Source organism: Medicago truncatula, chromosome 4 (genome assembly GCF_003473485.1).
Source record: "Medicago truncatula cultivar Jemalong A17 chromosome 4, MtrunA17r5.0-ANR, whole genome shotgun sequence".
Taxonomy (NCBI): Eukaryota; Viridiplantae; Streptophyta; class Magnoliopsida; order Fabales; family Fabaceae; genus Medicago; species Medicago truncatula.
Window position 1 is genome coordinate 41,855,158 of NC_053045.1, and position 17,918 is coordinate 41,873,075.

The 17,918-nt window shown below is 34.4% G+C and overlaps 3 protein-coding genes and 1 pseudogene across 4 annotated transcripts; 3 read left to right on the top strand and 1 right to left on the bottom strand.

Moving 5' to 3' along the window:
* Window positions 1–146: 146 nt before the first annotated feature.
* LOC11445977 (probable carboxylesterase 12) lies at window positions 147–1,476 on the bottom strand. The gene has a single exon (XM_003607958.4). The coding sequence runs from the start codon at window positions 1,324–1,326 to the stop codon at window positions 364–366; it is 963 nt and encodes a 320-aa protein (XP_003608006.1). The 5' UTR covers window positions 1,327–1,476; the 3' UTR covers window positions 147–363.
* A 3,897-nt stretch (window positions 1,477–5,373) lies between these two features.
* On the top strand, window positions 5,374–6,779 carry LOC11441408 (probable carboxylesterase 12). Its single transcript, XM_003607959.3, has one exon. The coding sequence runs from the start codon at window positions 5,462–5,464 to the stop codon at window positions 6,533–6,535; it is 1,074 nt and encodes a 357-aa protein (XP_003608007.2). The 5' UTR covers window positions 5,374–5,461; the 3' UTR covers window positions 6,536–6,779.
* An 849-nt stretch (window positions 6,780–7,628) lies between these two features.
* On the top strand, window positions 7,629–17,331 carry LOC11446221 (uncharacterized). 2 transcript variants are annotated; one of them, XM_024783039.2, is made up of 3 exons: window positions 7,629–7,828; window positions 14,653–15,401; window positions 16,698–17,331. In XM_024783039.2, the coding sequence occupies exons 2-3, from the start codon at window positions 14,689–14,691 to the stop codon at window positions 16,915–16,917; spliced, it is 933 nt and encodes a 310-aa protein (XP_024638807.1). In that variant the 5' UTR covers window positions 7,629–7,828; window positions 14,653–14,688; the 3' UTR covers window positions 16,918–17,331. The 2 variants fall into 2 exon arrangements, with proteins under 2 accessions (XP_024638807.1, XP_003608009.1); XM_003607961.3 differs by lacking the exon at window positions 7,629–7,828 and adding an exon at window positions 13,980–14,117.
* On the top strand, window positions 7,828–14,582 carry LOC11445155 (pentatricopeptide repeat-containing protein DOT4, chloroplastic-like; annotated as a pseudogene).
* Window positions 17,332–17,918: the final 587 nt, after the last annotated feature.

Here is a 17,918-nt window from a genome sequence, read left to right on the forward strand (position 1 = left end):
ATTTCAAGTTTAAGGAAGTAATGAAGTTGACTAACGATGCAATTCAACTTTTGTATCACAAGAATTCTCTCTTTAAAGAAAAAACTGTCCTAATTGTTGTCACAAATGTGTGTCCAAATAGCAAGCAAGTTCTAAAAGACTCAAAATAATAGAATAGACATGCACATAAAGATTACTTGTAGTTATGTTCACTAAACACAGGATACAAACATGCAGAAACCATAACATAACCTAATAAATAAAAAGGAAAAGGATGATAAATACATAGGAAACAAAATAAAGGAAACATGATCATATAACACTTCGAGTCTTCCACCCTTATTGATAGAGGAAAACAGGAAACATGAAATTTTGATTTTGTTTTCAAGCCTTTTTGATGAAGGATACAACTTGGTTAAGCAAGGCCATAGCATTCTCACAACTTGGTTTGAACAGATGAAAAATATGTCCCTCATCCTCTATTTCAACAACTTCAACAACACCACCCCAACCACTTTTCTCAAGCAATTCCTTATAATACAAACCTCTATCCCTCAAAATATCTTTCCCAGCAACACAAACAAGCAATCTCTTACAACCCAACTTCCCCAAATCCGGATCATTAGCTGGGTTAATCAACGGGTCATCCGATCCAGTCGTAGTTGGACATGAAAAACGCCACAAATTATGAATCTTTTCTACAAATTCAGCCATATTTGATTCAGAACCAATTAGATCCACACCCCAAAAATAAGGATGTATATAAACACTCCCTTCAAGTTTCACACCATCTAAATTTTCCTTCCCAACCCGAATACCCAAATAGTGTGAAATATTAGCACCAGCACTATCACCTCCTAAGAACACTTTCTCAAAATCTGCATATTGATTCAACCATTCATCAGAACCATTTCCACCAACATGTGAAGCAACCCATTTGAGTGCTAGCCATGAATCCTCATGAGCAATGGGAACAGGGTATTCCGGTGCTCTTCTGTAATGAACAGAGACACCAATAACGTTAGCAAGTGAAGTAACAGAGTTAAGATAGTTATGGTAGCATGGTGAGAAAGGTGTTTCAATGCAGAAACCACCACCATGGAAGTAGACAAAGACAGGGAGTTTTTGGATTGGTGGGTGATTGGTTTTGGGAATGAAAAGTCTAGCTGAGATGTTATGTTCTTCGGAGATTACAACGTCTTTTGATTCAACGTTGGTTGCTTGATCAAGGGATGGAGGAAGAAATTCTTCACCTATTAAATTTTCAACACGACCGCTTTTGTATACTCTCAAGATTGGGGGTATATCAATGGCTATTTCATCGTTGATGGTGGAGGTTGAATCCATGGTGGATAAATGTTGTTCTTGTGTGTAAGAATTTTGTGAATTTTAGAGATCAGAGAAGGAATGGGCAATGAGATTCATGAAGATATAGCTTGTTTTGTAGCCACATACATTTCAGTAGTGGTGTCTAATAATTAAACCCGCGCACCTTATCATTTTGTTTCCCATCCCTTATGAAGTCAAAGATTAATAATTGTTGATAATTAGGGTACCTATAGAAGAATGGTGGGTAATTTATTCCAATTAATACACATTAGCCATATAATCATATTTTTAAGTGGTATCCATGAACTATCTTGACCCCACCAACAAATTGCTCATTTTCATTGGTTGGTGGGTAAATTACCCACCATTCTTCAAAGGTAATCTAAAAAAACCTTAATAATTTTTAAATTTGTAAGGACAGAATTTAAAAAAAAATAAATTTACATTGATTAAAACAAAACAAAAAATGTTATAATCACTTAAACTAAAACCATATTTTGAGCATTTAGAATTAAGGGTTTCATCACTGAGTTTCAAACACTATTTAGCTTTTTTATAATTTATGTTTCCATTTGAGCAGCACGTCGGTGGCAATCTAAGTTCCATAACAAATTGCAAAGTAGCTTATTTAAGCCATCGTTCCATATGAATGTAAATTGATTATCTTTGCAACCAGTCAACAAAAAAGAAAATTCAGTTGTCGTACCTTACGAGTTGCTTAAATATGTATTGTTGGAGTAAAAATATTCTAGGTTGTATAAATGTGAATGTGACACAATGAAGATCACTAAATGAGAGATATAATACGTACTCACTGTGAGTTACTTAGATAATATTCATTGAAGATGCTCTTAAACTTTTATTGTTTCATTACTTCAATAAAAAAAAGGTATATCATCTCTATAACATTTTTTTAAAACCAAAAAATGGTATATCTCTCTAACATTTTTTTTTTAAAACCAAAATGGTGGTAGCTAAGATTCTGTTGGGTATTTGAATTGTTGTTAAAAACAAATATCTTGTTCTGTAAGTTGGAACCAATGTTTCAACATGTGTTTAGGCGTCTTTGGAAGATGTTAGATACGATGCTCCAACATCCTCGTACGGTTCAGTATGCCTGCGTTCTCGCCTGTATGTACGCGCGCCCTTTATTGTTTAAGGAAACAATATTTCCTTAACTTATTGATCAAGCAACGCGCATATCTTCTAAGAATCAGCTGTGGAATATTTCTAAAGTGTATTTTATATTTTAGGAAATATTTATTATTGTTTGGAACGATCCTATAAATGTTCCGACATTTTAGGACTTTCCAGATTTGTTTATGATTCTTGTTTTGCAGATTAAGCTGAACTGATCTGCATTTTACTGAAGTCCAACGAATTATTTAGCCCAAACTGCTTCACTATATAAGGAAGACGTCAAGACCTAATTGTTCATTCAAGCTGTCATTCTAAAAGTTAGATTTTTAGGATTTGAGTCTTCATGTATTATGCTCTTGTATCGTTTGTGATACAAATTTAGAATCTACTGTGTGTTCTTCTTGTATCAATTGTGATACTTGTTAGGACTGTGTGTGAGTATTGATTACTCTTTGTAAACAAAGTGCTAGTTGTTTGTGTTGGAAGGTAACTTCTACTTTGTTTTGGTTTAGGTCTAATAAGTCACAGGGGATGTGACTGACCATTAGGATAGTGAGATGAGATCTCAAACCTAGGAGTTCCTAGGTTGAAGTCTATACGGGTAGGTCCTAGGTCATATAGTGTAAACGAGAAGTTTGCTAAGAGCTATTGAATGAGGACTACACCAGTGGATTTTCTTCCTGACTTGGTAGCCCCTAGAGTAGGTGTGTTTGTCACCGAACTGGGTCAACAAACTCATTGTGTTCTTTACTTTCCTGTCATTTATTTTTCTTGTTATTGTTTCTGTTTGAGAAGTGTTATTTGAACAACCAATTTGGTGACAACTTATTTGACAACCATATTTTACAAAGAAAAAAATGGTATTGGCACGGAAACCATAACAATAGAGAGATAAAGAAAAAAATAATGTGAGTATGTGAAAGAAAGTTGTTGCAAAAGTTGTCACTTAATAGATGTTCATATATCATTTATCTTTCTGTTTATCGCGTGATGTTAAAACATTAATCATAACATTGCAAACGCTGAAACATCATACAGAACCTATTAAAACAAGTGTGCTAGAATTTTAGATTCTATCCAACCCAAAAATGTTTAGAAGAGATGCAAAGTATAAAATGGAAAGGACTAGGCCAAAACTCCAGAGATCAAGTACAAAATCTATAATTAGGCCAACCTAGTTTGTTCTTTATATAAATCTCTAATAAACAAAGGAGCTTCTGATAAAACCACAGTGCTCTTCTTGATAGGAAGAAGTTATGCCTAAAGGTTCATCAAAACAGCATAAGGCATTTGCATCATGGTTACTAAAAATGCCTCCACATGCTGAATTACTTAGGTTGGCATTTGATGCTCCATCAATATTTCATTTAATCTAATCTTGTATAGGTGACTGCCATAAAACTTCTTTAATTAAACGAGCATTTGGATGTTGAATGTTGACTTTGAAAAGCTTGAGTATAGTGAAATCTCTGATAGAATTGTTAGAAGTTTTGCTAGTTCCATTTCCAGATAGAGATGTATTGGCAATGATAATAGAAATAGTTGTTCTCCAGATCAAGTTTTTGTTGTTGAAACTTGTTTGGTTCCTGACATACCAAATTATGTTGAGAAGATTGATCAAAGCAGCTTTAATCACAACCTTACATTGTAGAGACCAAGACATGTCACAAAATTTCCAAATGTCATCCATATAGGAGAACTAAAGAATCATATTGATTGAGTTTGCAAACCAAGAACAAAGTTTGATTGCAAATGGACACTCAAAGAAAATTTGGAATAAGTTCTCTATATTCCTGAGGCAAAGATTACACATTAAGGTAATATTGCAACTCGTCATCATCAAGTTTTTATTTGTAGGTACATGATCATGCATTAATTAATAACCTCCATACATAAGACTTTGAAGGAGGAACATCTAGACTCCATATTTATTTAGCTAGTGCAAGTCTTGATATTGTTGGAGTTTGATAGAGTAAGCTTTAAGTTGCAAGTCACCATTTACAAATGCACCATAAGTTGGCAAGTAGATTTTGTCTATTATTCATATTAAATAACTTAAATTGTAAGACAGATAAATGATTTTAATTGGTGTCAACTCAATATGAGTAACTCTACACAACTTTTATTGATAGATAAATAAGATTTTAAGTGTATTTGAATGATTTTTATTTTTTTGAAAACTTTGCATGTTTGGATGAGTTAAGAAAAACTTCTGCATAATTTTTCTCTAGGAATAAATTTCCTTATAATATTCCCTAAAAACAAAACTTTCCTTATAATATTATTTTTGTGGTGTCCGTAATTCGAACTCCAGATCTTGCATATATTATGCATTGTCCTTACCAACTGAGATAAGTTTACGGGGACACTTTCCTTATAATATAAAAATGACAGTTGTATTCCAAGGTAATTTTAGAAAAATATATTTGGTTAATATTTTAATATTTTCATAATCTTTTATAGTTTGGAGGTTAATATGTAGTTACTCATGGATTTACTATCAACTTCATATAAACTTTTTTTCACCTTTTTATCTGAATCTTTTTCTATTCTCAGGAATAAAATTTAATAAATTTATAACAAACATAATAATACACATTTCTATCATTTTATTCTCGAAATTTTAATTTATAAGAATCGTCACCTATTTTTCTGTCGAAAAATCTTTTTTGGTAGTGACTTTTTTTTGTGGTAGTGTTTCCGTTGAAAAATCTGTTGATATATATAACAACAATTATTTTGAGAAAAAAAAAGTAAATGACAATCAAAATTAATGAGATAGATGGAGTATTAAATAGGAAACTACTGATTTATTTTTTTTATTTAATAGAAAACTATTTATTTTTGTTTAAAAAATAGGAAACTGATTTATTTTCCTAACAAAACTATAGGAAACTAATGATGAAAAACAAACAAATAATAGGAAACAAAATGATAAGGTGTACTGCAGCTTAACTGGACACCACCAACTCAAATATCTCTCTATGTGGCTACAAAATCAAACTCAAACTTCATGATTCTCAATTCTCATTCCTTCTCCTTTCCCTTAACCCTTCCCCTTCATAAATCATCAAAACCATTTCTTCTTTCTCTGAAACTGAGAAGAAAACCCTTATCAACCATGGATTCAACCTCTTCCACCATCGACGATGAAGTAGCCGTTGATCTAACCCCAGTTCTTAAACTATACAAAAGTGGTCGTGTTCAGAGACTTGCAGGTACAGAAGTTCTTCCTCCATCTCTTGATCCCAAAACCAACGTTGAATCAAAAGATGTTGTTATCTCCGAAGAACATAACATCTCAGCTAGACTTTTCATTCCAAAAACCAATTACCCACCAACCCAAAAACTCCCTCTTCTTGTTTACATCCATGGTGGTGCTTTCTGCATTGAAACTCCTTTTTCACCAAACTACCATAACTACCTCAACTCTGTTACTTCACTTGCTAACGTTATTGGTGTCTCTGTTCATTACAGAAGAGCACCGGAACATCCTGTTCCCACGGGTCATGAAGATTCATGGCTTGCACTCAAATGGGTTGCTTCACATGTTGGTGGAAATGGTTCTGATGAATGGTTGAATCAATATGCAGATTTTGAGAAAGTTTTCTTAGGAGGTGATAGTGCTGGGGCTAATATTGCACACCATTTAAGTATTCGGGTCGGGAAGGAAAATTTGGATGGTGTAAAACTTGAAGGGAGTTTTTATATTCATCCTTATTTTTGGGGTGTGGATCGGATTGGATCAGAACTGAAACAAGCTGAATATATTGAAAAGATTCATAATTTATGGCGTTTTGCATGTCCAACTACGAATGGATCGGATGACCCGTTGATTAACCCGGCTAATGATCCGGATTTGGGGAAGTTGGGTTGTAAGAGATTGCTTATTTGTGTTGCTGGGCAAGATATTTTGAAGGATAGGGGTTGGTATTATAAGGAATTGCTTGAGAAAAGTGGTTGGGGTGGTGTTGTTGAAGTGATTGAAACAGAGGATGAGAATCATGTGTTTCATATGTTCAAACCAACCTGTGACAATGCTGCGGTTTTGCTTAACCAAGTTGTTTCCTTCATCAAAGGTGCTTGAAGATATCAATGTGGAAGTGTGATAGTGTATCATGTTTCACTTGTTTTGTTTTTTGGGTATGGATTCCTTTCTGCTATGTCTAGTGATAGATAGATATGAGGATCCAGTTAAGGAAAATAAAAATTATGAGCATGTTTATTTTTTTAAGTTTTTATCCTCTTTTTTCTTTTGGTGAATTAAAGGGGTCTAAATGTTGACTTATGACTTTGGAATTAATTAATATATACCGATGATGTTATATGAATTTTGATGCAGTTCTAAGGCTTTGTATCAATTAAGAACGGTGGTGGAAATGTTCCGATAATGGGAGTAAGAGAGCCACAGAAATATGTGAGAAACAATGCTAAACACGAGTTAATGACAACTTTAACCCTGAATTCCATTAACATTTAACCGTCGTCAGTTCAAAATTATCGATGGTTAATTGCCGATGAGGTTACATTGATATTTTATGGTGTTTCCTAGCATTCTTTGAAGTGGGAACAACAATCTTCTTTATGTGTACAGTTAATGGTTATGTCATAAAATCTAACGGCTAAAACAAACAAAGTGGGATATTTGATAAAATAAGAGTTTTTGAAGTTTCGTAAAATTCATAGTTATTTTTAACTAAGATTGTAATTTTGGAGGGTGTCCATGAAAAAGAAAGATAAATACCACGAGAAAAGAGAGAAAATTTAATATATTTCTAACATCATTTTTATTTTTTTTGTAGTGATTTCTAACATCATATAATATATCATGTTCTAATTTAATATAAAATATTAGAAAGAAAAAAAAAAACAAGATATTAAATTTTGAAAATCCTCAAAAAAAAAAAAATCTAAATCATGAAAACATTCTAAATTTAAAAATTTATAGGGTTAATTAAGTTTTTATTTCCCGTAAATATTTATAGTTTTGCTTTTAGTCTCTACAAAATAAAATCATACATTTTAGTTCCTGTGACATTTTTCTTATGCATTTTAGGGATAAAATATGTTGATGGAAAATTTTGATAGAGACTAAACTGCTGATGGAAAATTTTATAAAGACTGAAAAGTGAGATTTTATTGTATAGGGAATAAAAACAAAATTTACTTCATTAACCCAAATTTATATACTTCACATTTGACTACATCCTCAACTCATCATCATCTTAGCACTTTAGCAGCACAGTCCGCAAGCAGAGGGAATCACGGGTCTTCTCTCGTATGGAAGAACTTCCAACCTTTTGAGTCTGCCGGCCGCTTCCGAAGCACCGGTAGAAAAAACAACGCTTCTAATCTTCTCCATCTACTCTCTTACGTCACTGTAAGCACTTTCACTTTTTCTTTGCTCTTTTAATTGAGTATACTAAGTTACCCTTTTCTTTCATACTAAAACCTGATAATGCCACTTTTATCCCCTTCAGCCCCTTTGTGTTTTTCTCAATTGAACAATTCCTTAACAACATTTTCCTGTAATTCCTTCACCCCTTTTCTACATAGAACTGTTCCCATTTGTAAAGCAAGACATATAGGCGGTGTTTACTTTAGAACTGAATCAAATGTGTTACACAAGTATGTATCAAAATGTAAGGAGAGTGGTCGTGATTTATACACCGAAGAAGGCACGACATCCTTTGACTGGGGCGATGAAGAAGAAGAAGAAATTGATGAAGATGAAGGGTTGCCTTGGGAAGGTGCGGTTATATACAAGAGAAATGCTTCAATCTTACATTTGGAGTATTGCACTACTTTGGAGAGATTAGGCCTAGGAAACCTTTCAACTGATGTTTCCAAAAATAAGGCTTCTGTTATGGGATTGTGAATTACCAAAGCAGTGAAGGATTTTCCGAATGGGGCTCCGGTTCAGATTTCTATTGATGTGACCAGGAAGAAGAAGAAATTGAGGCTTGATGGGATCATAAAAACCGTCCTCACGCTTGTGTGTAATAGGTATTTCCCTATCATCTTTAGCTTATGTGTTGTTTTCTTTCATGATTTTACGCCTTTTTACATTTGTGTTTGTTGCCATAGATTAATCCTTCAGGCCCCAAATGTTCAAATATCTATGGTGAAATTGCATTTTCTTTCTTTATGTTTGTTTACGCATCATCTGCAAATATATCTAATATCCCAAAAATGTGATAAGTAAGAAAGAAAGAAATAACCCCTCGACACCTGGAATCCATGAAGAATCAACACTTCAAATTGAAGGTGTCTCCAGTGTTCATATGTGTTGGTTTAGGGCACCAACACGACACTGTCGCATGTGGTCACATTCAATTACTTTTATTTTCGCAAATTATTTCTGGTGTCTACGTGTAACTGTAGTGTCATGTCCAGTGCCGGTCATGCTTCATAGCCCGGAATTGGACTCCTCTCCCTTCATGTGCCATTGATTATACACTGCTTTTATATTTGTTTTACCCCAAATGATAAAATTTACGTGGTTAAATTGCATTTGCTGTCTTTATGTTCGTTTATGTATCTTGAATGTGACTATATCTAATATCCCAAAAAATGCTGGATAAGAACCCCTTGACACCATGTAGGAATCATGCTGATCAGGAATAGGGTGAGTTGTTGTATGTGTCTCAAAACATGGAGTAGCTGACTTGTTTTTAGTTTAATTAGGAAAAAGTTACACACCAAACTAGCCAGGAGTGTCTGCTCCATTTCAAACAGCATTAAGAAAAAAAATCCTGCCTACTACAATGAAATACATTTTTTGGAGTATTCTTTTTCTCTCTAGTTGAAACTTTCTTAATCACTCTATTCTTTACATCCGATTTAAAACTAGTCGATGATAAGAGCATAAACTCGACGTCTTCAGTTACTTTGGATGATTGCCGTTCCTCTGTAAAAACATCAGTGTAAAAGATATTATTTCTTTCTCATTGACAGCGTCCCTTAAAGAAAGTTATAGCTTGTGATTATAATGGTGACATGAGTGCCTTTTATTTCTACTCGGTCTGATTTTTAACATCTAAAGCTAAGACTACTAAAGTGCTTGCTTGATTTGACAAAATTGAAATTTGCAACTTTGTAACCAGTTACAGACACCGTTCCTTGTCTGTTTGCTGCGTACTCTGTGTCTAAATTTTATCACAACCCACTTACCAAGCTATTATGAAGGCTGAACCACTGAAAGCATGAGTTTATTTGATGAGGAAAATTTATTTTCCCCGCATATTTAAATAGTCGTGCTAACATTCTTGTACCTGCCTGTGTTGCAATGAATGGTTTCATGTCCCAATCATTTTGAAGACAATATTTAGCCTGCCAGTGAGTTTGGTGGGAACATGTCTCTTATTTTACCAGTCAGCTTAAGAATTAAATGGAAAGATATAGAATGATATGTGTATTGTGTGCATTCCTTTGTTGCTTTTGCGAATGTGAAACTTCAATTTAATGGAGTCTGCTTACCTAGCATCTACTACCTCCATGAAGTTTATCCTTTATTGTATTTGTTACTGCTTGCTCATTGATTAGAAGAAAAAATGATAATAATTAAGGGTATTTTGATAAAGTAATAATTAATGCAGTTGAAAATTTGAAAGATTCCCTTTAAAAGGAGTCAACGAAATTTTTCAAGAGGGTCTTATATTTAGGGACAAAACTGGTACAATATATCTAAATTCTCTGTTTTACATTCAGTCCTTAGCTTTATTGAAAGATTCCCCCCCTATATTTTTAATAATTTTTTTATATGTTAAAATTAAACTATTTAATGTTTCATAAAATATATGTTAGGTTATGGTTCTCCCAATTAATCTAATTAAAATGTTCATCATATTATTAGATTAATTGACAACTAATATCATTAGTTTTATATATTTTACTTACCTATTAATGTCTCTCATATTGAATATAGTTATAAATTTCTTTAAGTTTAGGCCTTTAGGATTTCTTATACATCTTTTGCATTTAAAAAATTATTTTTTTAATCGAGAGAGAGAGAGAGAGAGAGGTTGAGGTTGAGGTAGTTTATTGTAGGTTGGGTGATGGTCAATAGACTTTATAGAGGGAAACACGACGTTTCAGAATGTATGGTGTAACTGGTCCAGTTAATTACGGATGATTTCCTCCCAATGTTGTCCCTCCCTCCCCCCCAAGTTGTAATTGTTCAATGATTGGTCTGTTTTTTTTCTGGAACAATAGTATTCCATTATCAATCTCAGTTTATTAAAGCTTACACAATGCCAAACCTGATTTTGGTGTGATAATAGCATGTAATTCTTTGGCAGTTGTAGTGACATGGTATCTCATGTATGTTTACAACAATTTCTAACAGATTAATTCCCTTTAGGCGTCTAGATGCAATGCATCACAACTACAGTCTTATCTATTGCTTAGTTGTAGACTATTTTCCTGGATATTTATTTTATTGTTCTATCATTCTATGAGAATATTGAGAGTATGGGGTACTAAAAAGTGTAAATGTGCAGTTTCATGCAAGCACTTGTTGAATAAAGCAACAAACCAAAAAGCGTGCCTGTCAAGCCTGAAAAATGATATTGGTTGTTCCATGTGAAAATAAAAGAGAATATACAAACATAGTTCCTTGCATGTTCTATATTGTCTTATTCCACAGTACAGATTATTTCTTCTACTTTCTTTTCAATCAAAATAACATGTTTCAATGTGATTTTCTGTTGAAGGTGTTGCATGCCATCTGCTGAGAGCATATTCTCCGAGTTCTCCCTTTTACTCACTGAAGAACCACCTGTTAATGAACCAGAGACTATGGATTTCGGTGTTATTTTTGGGGAAGACAAAATTCCAACCCTTGGAAAAAGTGGCGATGACGATGAAGATGCACTAATCGATCTGGATGATCAATTATATTTTCCTCCTGAAGAGAAACAAATTGACATTTCAAAAAACATAAGAGACAGGGTGCATCTTGAGATTACCATGAATTCAGTATGTGATTCTGGGTGCACCTATCGTCATCACAGAAAGAAAAGCTATCAAGTTGAGAATTCTTCAATGTTTACTTTCACGACTTTGTCATCTGTGTCGAAAACTATACCAACCTCTTCACCTTATCACACTCATAAAACCACTTCAAATTACACAAAAAAATCTCATAACCGCTTCATCTTCTTCAAACAACCTCGTAGAACATGTCTTCTACATTCCACTGTCTGTGTCTCTCCATCTTTCACCAACACCACTCACAGCGTAACCCAAAACCAAAATGCAAAAATTAACAAATTCTGCGAAATGGGTGATCTTAGAAATGCTATTGAATTACTCACAAAGTCAAAAAGCTATGAACTTGGGTTGAATAGTTACTGTTCCGTTTTGCAGCTTTGTGCTGAGAAGAAATCTTTGGAAGATGGAAAAAGGGTTCATTCTGTTATTATTTCTAATGGAATTTCAATTGACGAGGCTTTAGGAGCTAAACTAGTGTTTATGTATGTGAATTGCGGTGATTTGGTTCAAGGGAGAAAAATATTTGATAAGATTATGAATGATAAGGTTTTTCTTTGGAATCTTTTGATGTCTGAATATGCAAAGATTGGTAATTTTAGAGAAAGTGTGAGTCTTTTTAAGAAAATGCAGAAGTTGGGAGTTGTAGGGAATTGTTATACATTTACCTGTGTGTTGAAGTGTTTTGCTGCATTGGGAAAAGTAAAGGAGTGTAAAAGGGTTCATGGGTATGTTTTGAAATTAGGATTTGGGTCTAATACTGCTGTTGTTAACTCTTTGATTGCTGCTTATTTCAAATTTGGTGGAGTTGAGAGTGCACATAATCTGTTTGATGAATTGAGTGAACCAGATGTTGTTTCGTGGAATTCTATGATAAATGGTTGTGTTGTGAATGGCTTTTCTGGAAATGGACTTGAAATTTTCATTCAGATGCTGATTTTGGGGGTTGAGGTGGATTTGACCACTTTGGTTAGTGTTCTTGTGGCTTGTGCAAATATTGGGAATCTTTCACTTGGTAGAGCTCTTCATGGTTTTGGAGTGAAAGCTTGTTTTAGTGAGGAAGTTGTGTTTAGCAATACTTTACTAGACATGTATTCAAAATGTGGTAATTTAAATGGCGCAACTGAAGTTTTTGTGAAGATGGGTGACACAACTATTGTTTCTTGGACTTCAACCATTGCTGCTTATGTACGAGAAGGTCTATACAGTGATGCTATTGGATTATTCGATGAAATGCAAAGCAAGGGTGTTAGGCCAGATATTTATACTGTCACAAGCATTGTTCATGCTTGTGCTTGTAGCAGCTCTTTGGATAAAGGAAGGGATGTACACAGTTACGTTATAAAGAATGGCATGGGGTCGAATTTGCCTGTCACTAACGCTCTCATCAACATGTATGCAAAATGTGGAAGCGTGGAAGAAGCTCGTTTAGTTTTCTCTAAAATTCCAGTTAAGGACATTGTCTCATGGAATACAATGATCGGAGGTTATTCACAAAATTCACTTCCCAATGAAGCTCTAGAACTTTTTTTGGACATGCAAAAACAATTTAAGCCAGATGACATTACAATGGCTTGTGTACTTCCAGCTTGTGCAGGATTAGCAGCTCTAGACAAAGGCAGAGAGATCCATGGTCACATATTAAGAAGAGGGTACTTTTCAGATTTGCATGTAGCATGTGCACTTGTTGATATGTATGCCAAATGTGGGCTACTTGTTCTAGCACAACTACTTTTCGATATGATTCCTAAAAAGGATTTGATTTCATGGACTGTTATGATAGCTGGATATGGCATGCATGGATTTGGAAACGAGGCAATTTCCACTTTCAATGAGATGAGGATTGCAGGTATCGAGCCCGACGAGTCCTCCTTTTCCGTGATACTTAATGCTTGCAGTCATTCTGGATTACTTAATGAGGGTTGGAAATTCTTTAACTCCATGAGAAATGAATGCGGCGTCGAACCAAAGTTAGAACACTATGCCTGCGTGGTGGATCTCCTTGCCCGGATGGGAAATCTATCAAAGGCTTACAAGTTCATCGAGTCGATGCCAATTAAACCAGATACTACAATTTGGGGTGTCTTGCTTTCTGGGTGTAGGATCCATCATGACGTGAAGCTTGCAGAAAAAGTGGCGGAACATATTTTTGAGCTAGAGCCAGACAACACAAGGTATTATGTTGTTCTAGCTAATGTATATGCAGAAGCAGAAAAATGGGAAGAAGTGAAAAAGTTGCGAAAAAGGATGCAAAAAAGGGGATTTAAACAGAATCCAGGTTGTAGTTGGATCGAAGTCGGAGGAAAGTTTAATATCTTTGTCGCTGGGAACAGTAAGCACCCTCAAGCGAAAAGGATAGACGTGTTGCTGAGAAAATTGACAATGCAAATGCAGAATGAAGATTACTTTAGTATGTTCAGGTATGTATTGATTAATGAAGATGATATGGAGAAGGAAATGATTCAATGTGGACACAGTGAAAAGTCAGCAATGGCGTTCGGTATATTAAATTTACCGCCTGGGAGGACTGTTAGGGTATCGAAGAATCAAAGAGTATGTGGGGACTGTCATGAGATGGGGAAGTTCATGTCCAAGACAACAAAGAGGGAAATTGTATTGAGAGATTCAAACCGGTTTCACCATTTCAAGGATGGTTTGTGTTCTTGCAGAGGTTTCTGGTAAATCATTAGAAAAAATCAATAGTGTGGAAGTCTTCCATTATCAATTTATTCTCCTATTCTAGGATAGTACATACTTTCCAATCACATTTTTCTTACTGGTGTAAGATGCCTTGTAGATTAGTATATATAGACTTTCGACTATGCAAATCGACCATATGATTATGCAATTCAATCTCAATTCAATGATACAGATGCGTTTATTGCCGCAATGGCGGGTTTTGACGAATCCAGAGAATCTGCATCCAGTATCGGTTGCTTTTTGGATTCCAAATTCCATTTCTGTCAATGCTTGCCACTCATAATGAGAATGGACTCGTAAATGCTATTTAAAATATAAATTGAGGAATTCAGTGCTGCATGCAGAAATTTTTTTATTTATGATTTTGTAACAATATTTGAAGATTTTGGCTCAAATTATGAAATGGGTCGTTGAGATTTATGGATTTTTTAACTTTCATTTGATCACATTGTTCATCCCATGTAAATTAGAAATAAAAAGTTTAGTTTTTTATTTATAGGAATTTCATTTCAGGTTTGGAATTGAGTGGAAGGAATTGGTACTTGAGTTATGGATCAGGGAACAAGTAAAGGTAGTGGTGAAATGTTGGATCATGTTGATAAAGGGGTTGATAAGAATTTGATTAATTTGGTTGAAGGCGTTGCAACTGATGCAGGAGCTGGACATAGTTTGGGTGTCAGGGTTAGTATATGCAGTGAAGATCGGAATTCAGAAGAGACGTGCAATGATCTTGTATTGAATGAGGAGTTAGAGGAGAAAGCTTTAGAAGTTAGGAGTCAGAACATTGGTGGTGATCCTGAAAAAATCGACAATGAATTGCATAGTGTTGATCAAGGGACTAGTTATAATTCGCTTAATCGGGAAACACTAGAGACCTGTATTGTAATAGATTCTTCTGCTCAAGTTGAACGTGTCACTGTCAATGGAGATAATAGAAAATTGGAAGCTAAAACTAATGAATCAGGGCTGCGCAAGTTATCAATAAAAGCACCAAAAGGGGTGTCTGAGACCGATAAAAATTCATGTGTGATTGATATGAACTGTGGCACATGTGAAGGTTTTGGTGAAAATTTGGATGACGAAATGATTTGTAGGATTTGCCATCTGGCCTCTGGGCAACCGTTAGAAGCAACTGCTGTTGGCACTCCAAATATTGCTGATAAAAGTACAGGTTTGATTATGCTTGGTTGTGCATGTAAAGATGAGCTAGGAATCGCACACAGCCATTGCGCTGAGGCATGGTTCAAGATTAAAGGAAACAGGTAACTTTTTCTTTTGTTAATGTCTGTTCATTACTAATTCTTAGAATAATGTTTATTTATTTATGTGTGCATTTGAGTTCTGCAATAATGCTTACAATGTTGACATTGTGTATTTTGAACAATGCTATAGGGACTAAACAGACCTTTAAGTTCTCGTTACTTAATAATCCAACTAGGAATGATATCTAGAAAGAAAATAAACCTATTAGCATTGCATTATTTTTTTTATGTATAATCTCTATATGGTTTCAAAATGAGCGTCTTTTATGGTTTTTGTACACATATTAAGAAATGCAATATAGTTGTCTAAAGATATAATCCTTTTACTAAACTACCCTTAATAACTATTGGTGTGTTTCCCATAAAAGTAGAACATATTAATTTGAAAATAGTGTACACACCATTAATTAGAGGGCATAATTGTAAAAGTTTGCATTGAAAAGTGAACATGACATTCATTTTGATAAAGAGACGCTCGTTTTGAAACGGAGGGAGTAGATTTTATCTTTTCTTCTTTGTACAATGACTTGCCTTGTGAAATCTTCAGTTTAGCAGCATCCTTATAAATGTAGCATTAGAATGAGAACAAAACAGTTGGATTCCCAGAAACTAACATTTCCCCCTCCCCTCTAACAATGTACTAACTGTTAGCGGCCAACACTCGGTGGGATTTAGTCCCACATCGGGTAGATAGGATACTTGAGAAGAGTTTATAAAGAGGAGGCACTCCTCACTGTATAAGCCGGTTTTGTAAGGATGAGTTAGGCCTCGATATTTGTTACATGGTATCAGAGCCTATCGGGTCCATCGTTGGGCTTTTTGCATCATGCACTCCTCACCATACAAGCCGGTTTTAAAAATTGTAATTTCTAAATTGCAGTTGTATTAGTAGTTGGTTGATGTATGTGGCTCGTTGTTGTTTTGTTTCATTTTTTGCACCCTGACTTTCTGAATATCTATTGGTAATGGACTTAATGAACCATTGGTGTTCCTTATGAGATGGATGAATTTGGTTTAGATATAAGCATGATTAGCAATTGAATTATGTTGTTTGTGGACTGCTGTTAAATGACATCCAAATGATGATATGGATTCTTGTTTGGTATCTAACATATGGTTGCATGTGTTTTTCATGTTGACGTGTTCGTGGTTGATAAAAAAAAGCATTATTCTTATCTCCATGATTCTTTGAATCTTCTATTTCTCTGATCATGTGATAAATATGCTTATGCTATATTTTTGGCTGAATAAACCTGAGGTTCCTTAGTTGTGTTAGTATCTTTTCTGATCATACAGGTTGTGCGAAATATGTGGCGAGACTGCCAAAAACGTGTCCGATGTTACTGCTAATGCATTCATGGAAGAATGGTGTGAAAGTGGATTCACTGACAATGATAGTACGTCACCCCGTAGGTTGGTTGGATGCTGGCGCGGGCAGCCATTCTGCAACTTCTTGATGGTGTGTCTGGTAATAGCTTTTGTTCTGCCATGGTTCTTTCATGTGAAGATGTTCTAGCTATGGATTCAAAAACTATCCTGCCTTGTCTATATGATGAATACATTATTGGTTCATGGTACATACTTTTATTTAAAGAGGTGGCATTGCTTAATTAACCATGTGCAAGAAAATTAACAGGCTTGGCAAGTTACGGCCAGATTGTTTCCTTATTGAAAAATTCTTTGGATTGGAGTGCTTACTGTGTTCTGAGTATAGATTGATACAATAGGATTACCTTTTCTCTTAGGGATAAGAGAAAAATAAGATATTTTGCTTGTGACACAGGTGTTGTATAGAAACGATGCATAATTTGGTGTAAAACAAGCAAACAGAGAGAATCTTCAAGTTCTTTCTTTTCTCTTTTCAATTTTTTTTTGGTTGACTTGTCAGCTAAAGTTCAAGGAGAATCCAATGTCATATGGTTGTCATCAATGTTTATATTTCCTTCTTTTTATTTTCAAAAATTGCAAATGTTTTAACCCACTCCTGCGTTAGGAAAGTTGGTCCTGTCAGCATTTCTCTGTGAGCTGAAGTTGCTCAAGATTGATTTAATTGAACTTACACTAAACTTTAACTACATATAGTAATGCGGATAACAATTAGAATACAAGGTTACACTTTGAAAAGAAAATAAATTGTTATTCGTCTTCAGCTAATTAATATTAATATATGTTTTTTTGGTAAAAAAAAAAAGAAAAGAAATTAATATTGATGTCTTTTTTTGAAGAAGAAGAAGAAGAAGAAAAATTAATATTAATGTCTTGAATCCACATAAGTTGGTTTGGTCTTGCAGGCTTGAGAGATCTTGAAGTGTGCTCATTTTAAGGTGGTCATTTGGATATTGAGTTTTTTTTTTTTTTTTTTTTAAATTATGTCTTGACTTTTTTTTTTGGTGAATAAAAAAAATGTGGTCATTTATGTAAAAAAAATAAAGTACAAGTCACTCACAATTAAAGTACACTTCAGCCGTATTTTATTTAATTGAACAATAATAACCATCCAGTGTAGCGCAACTAGTT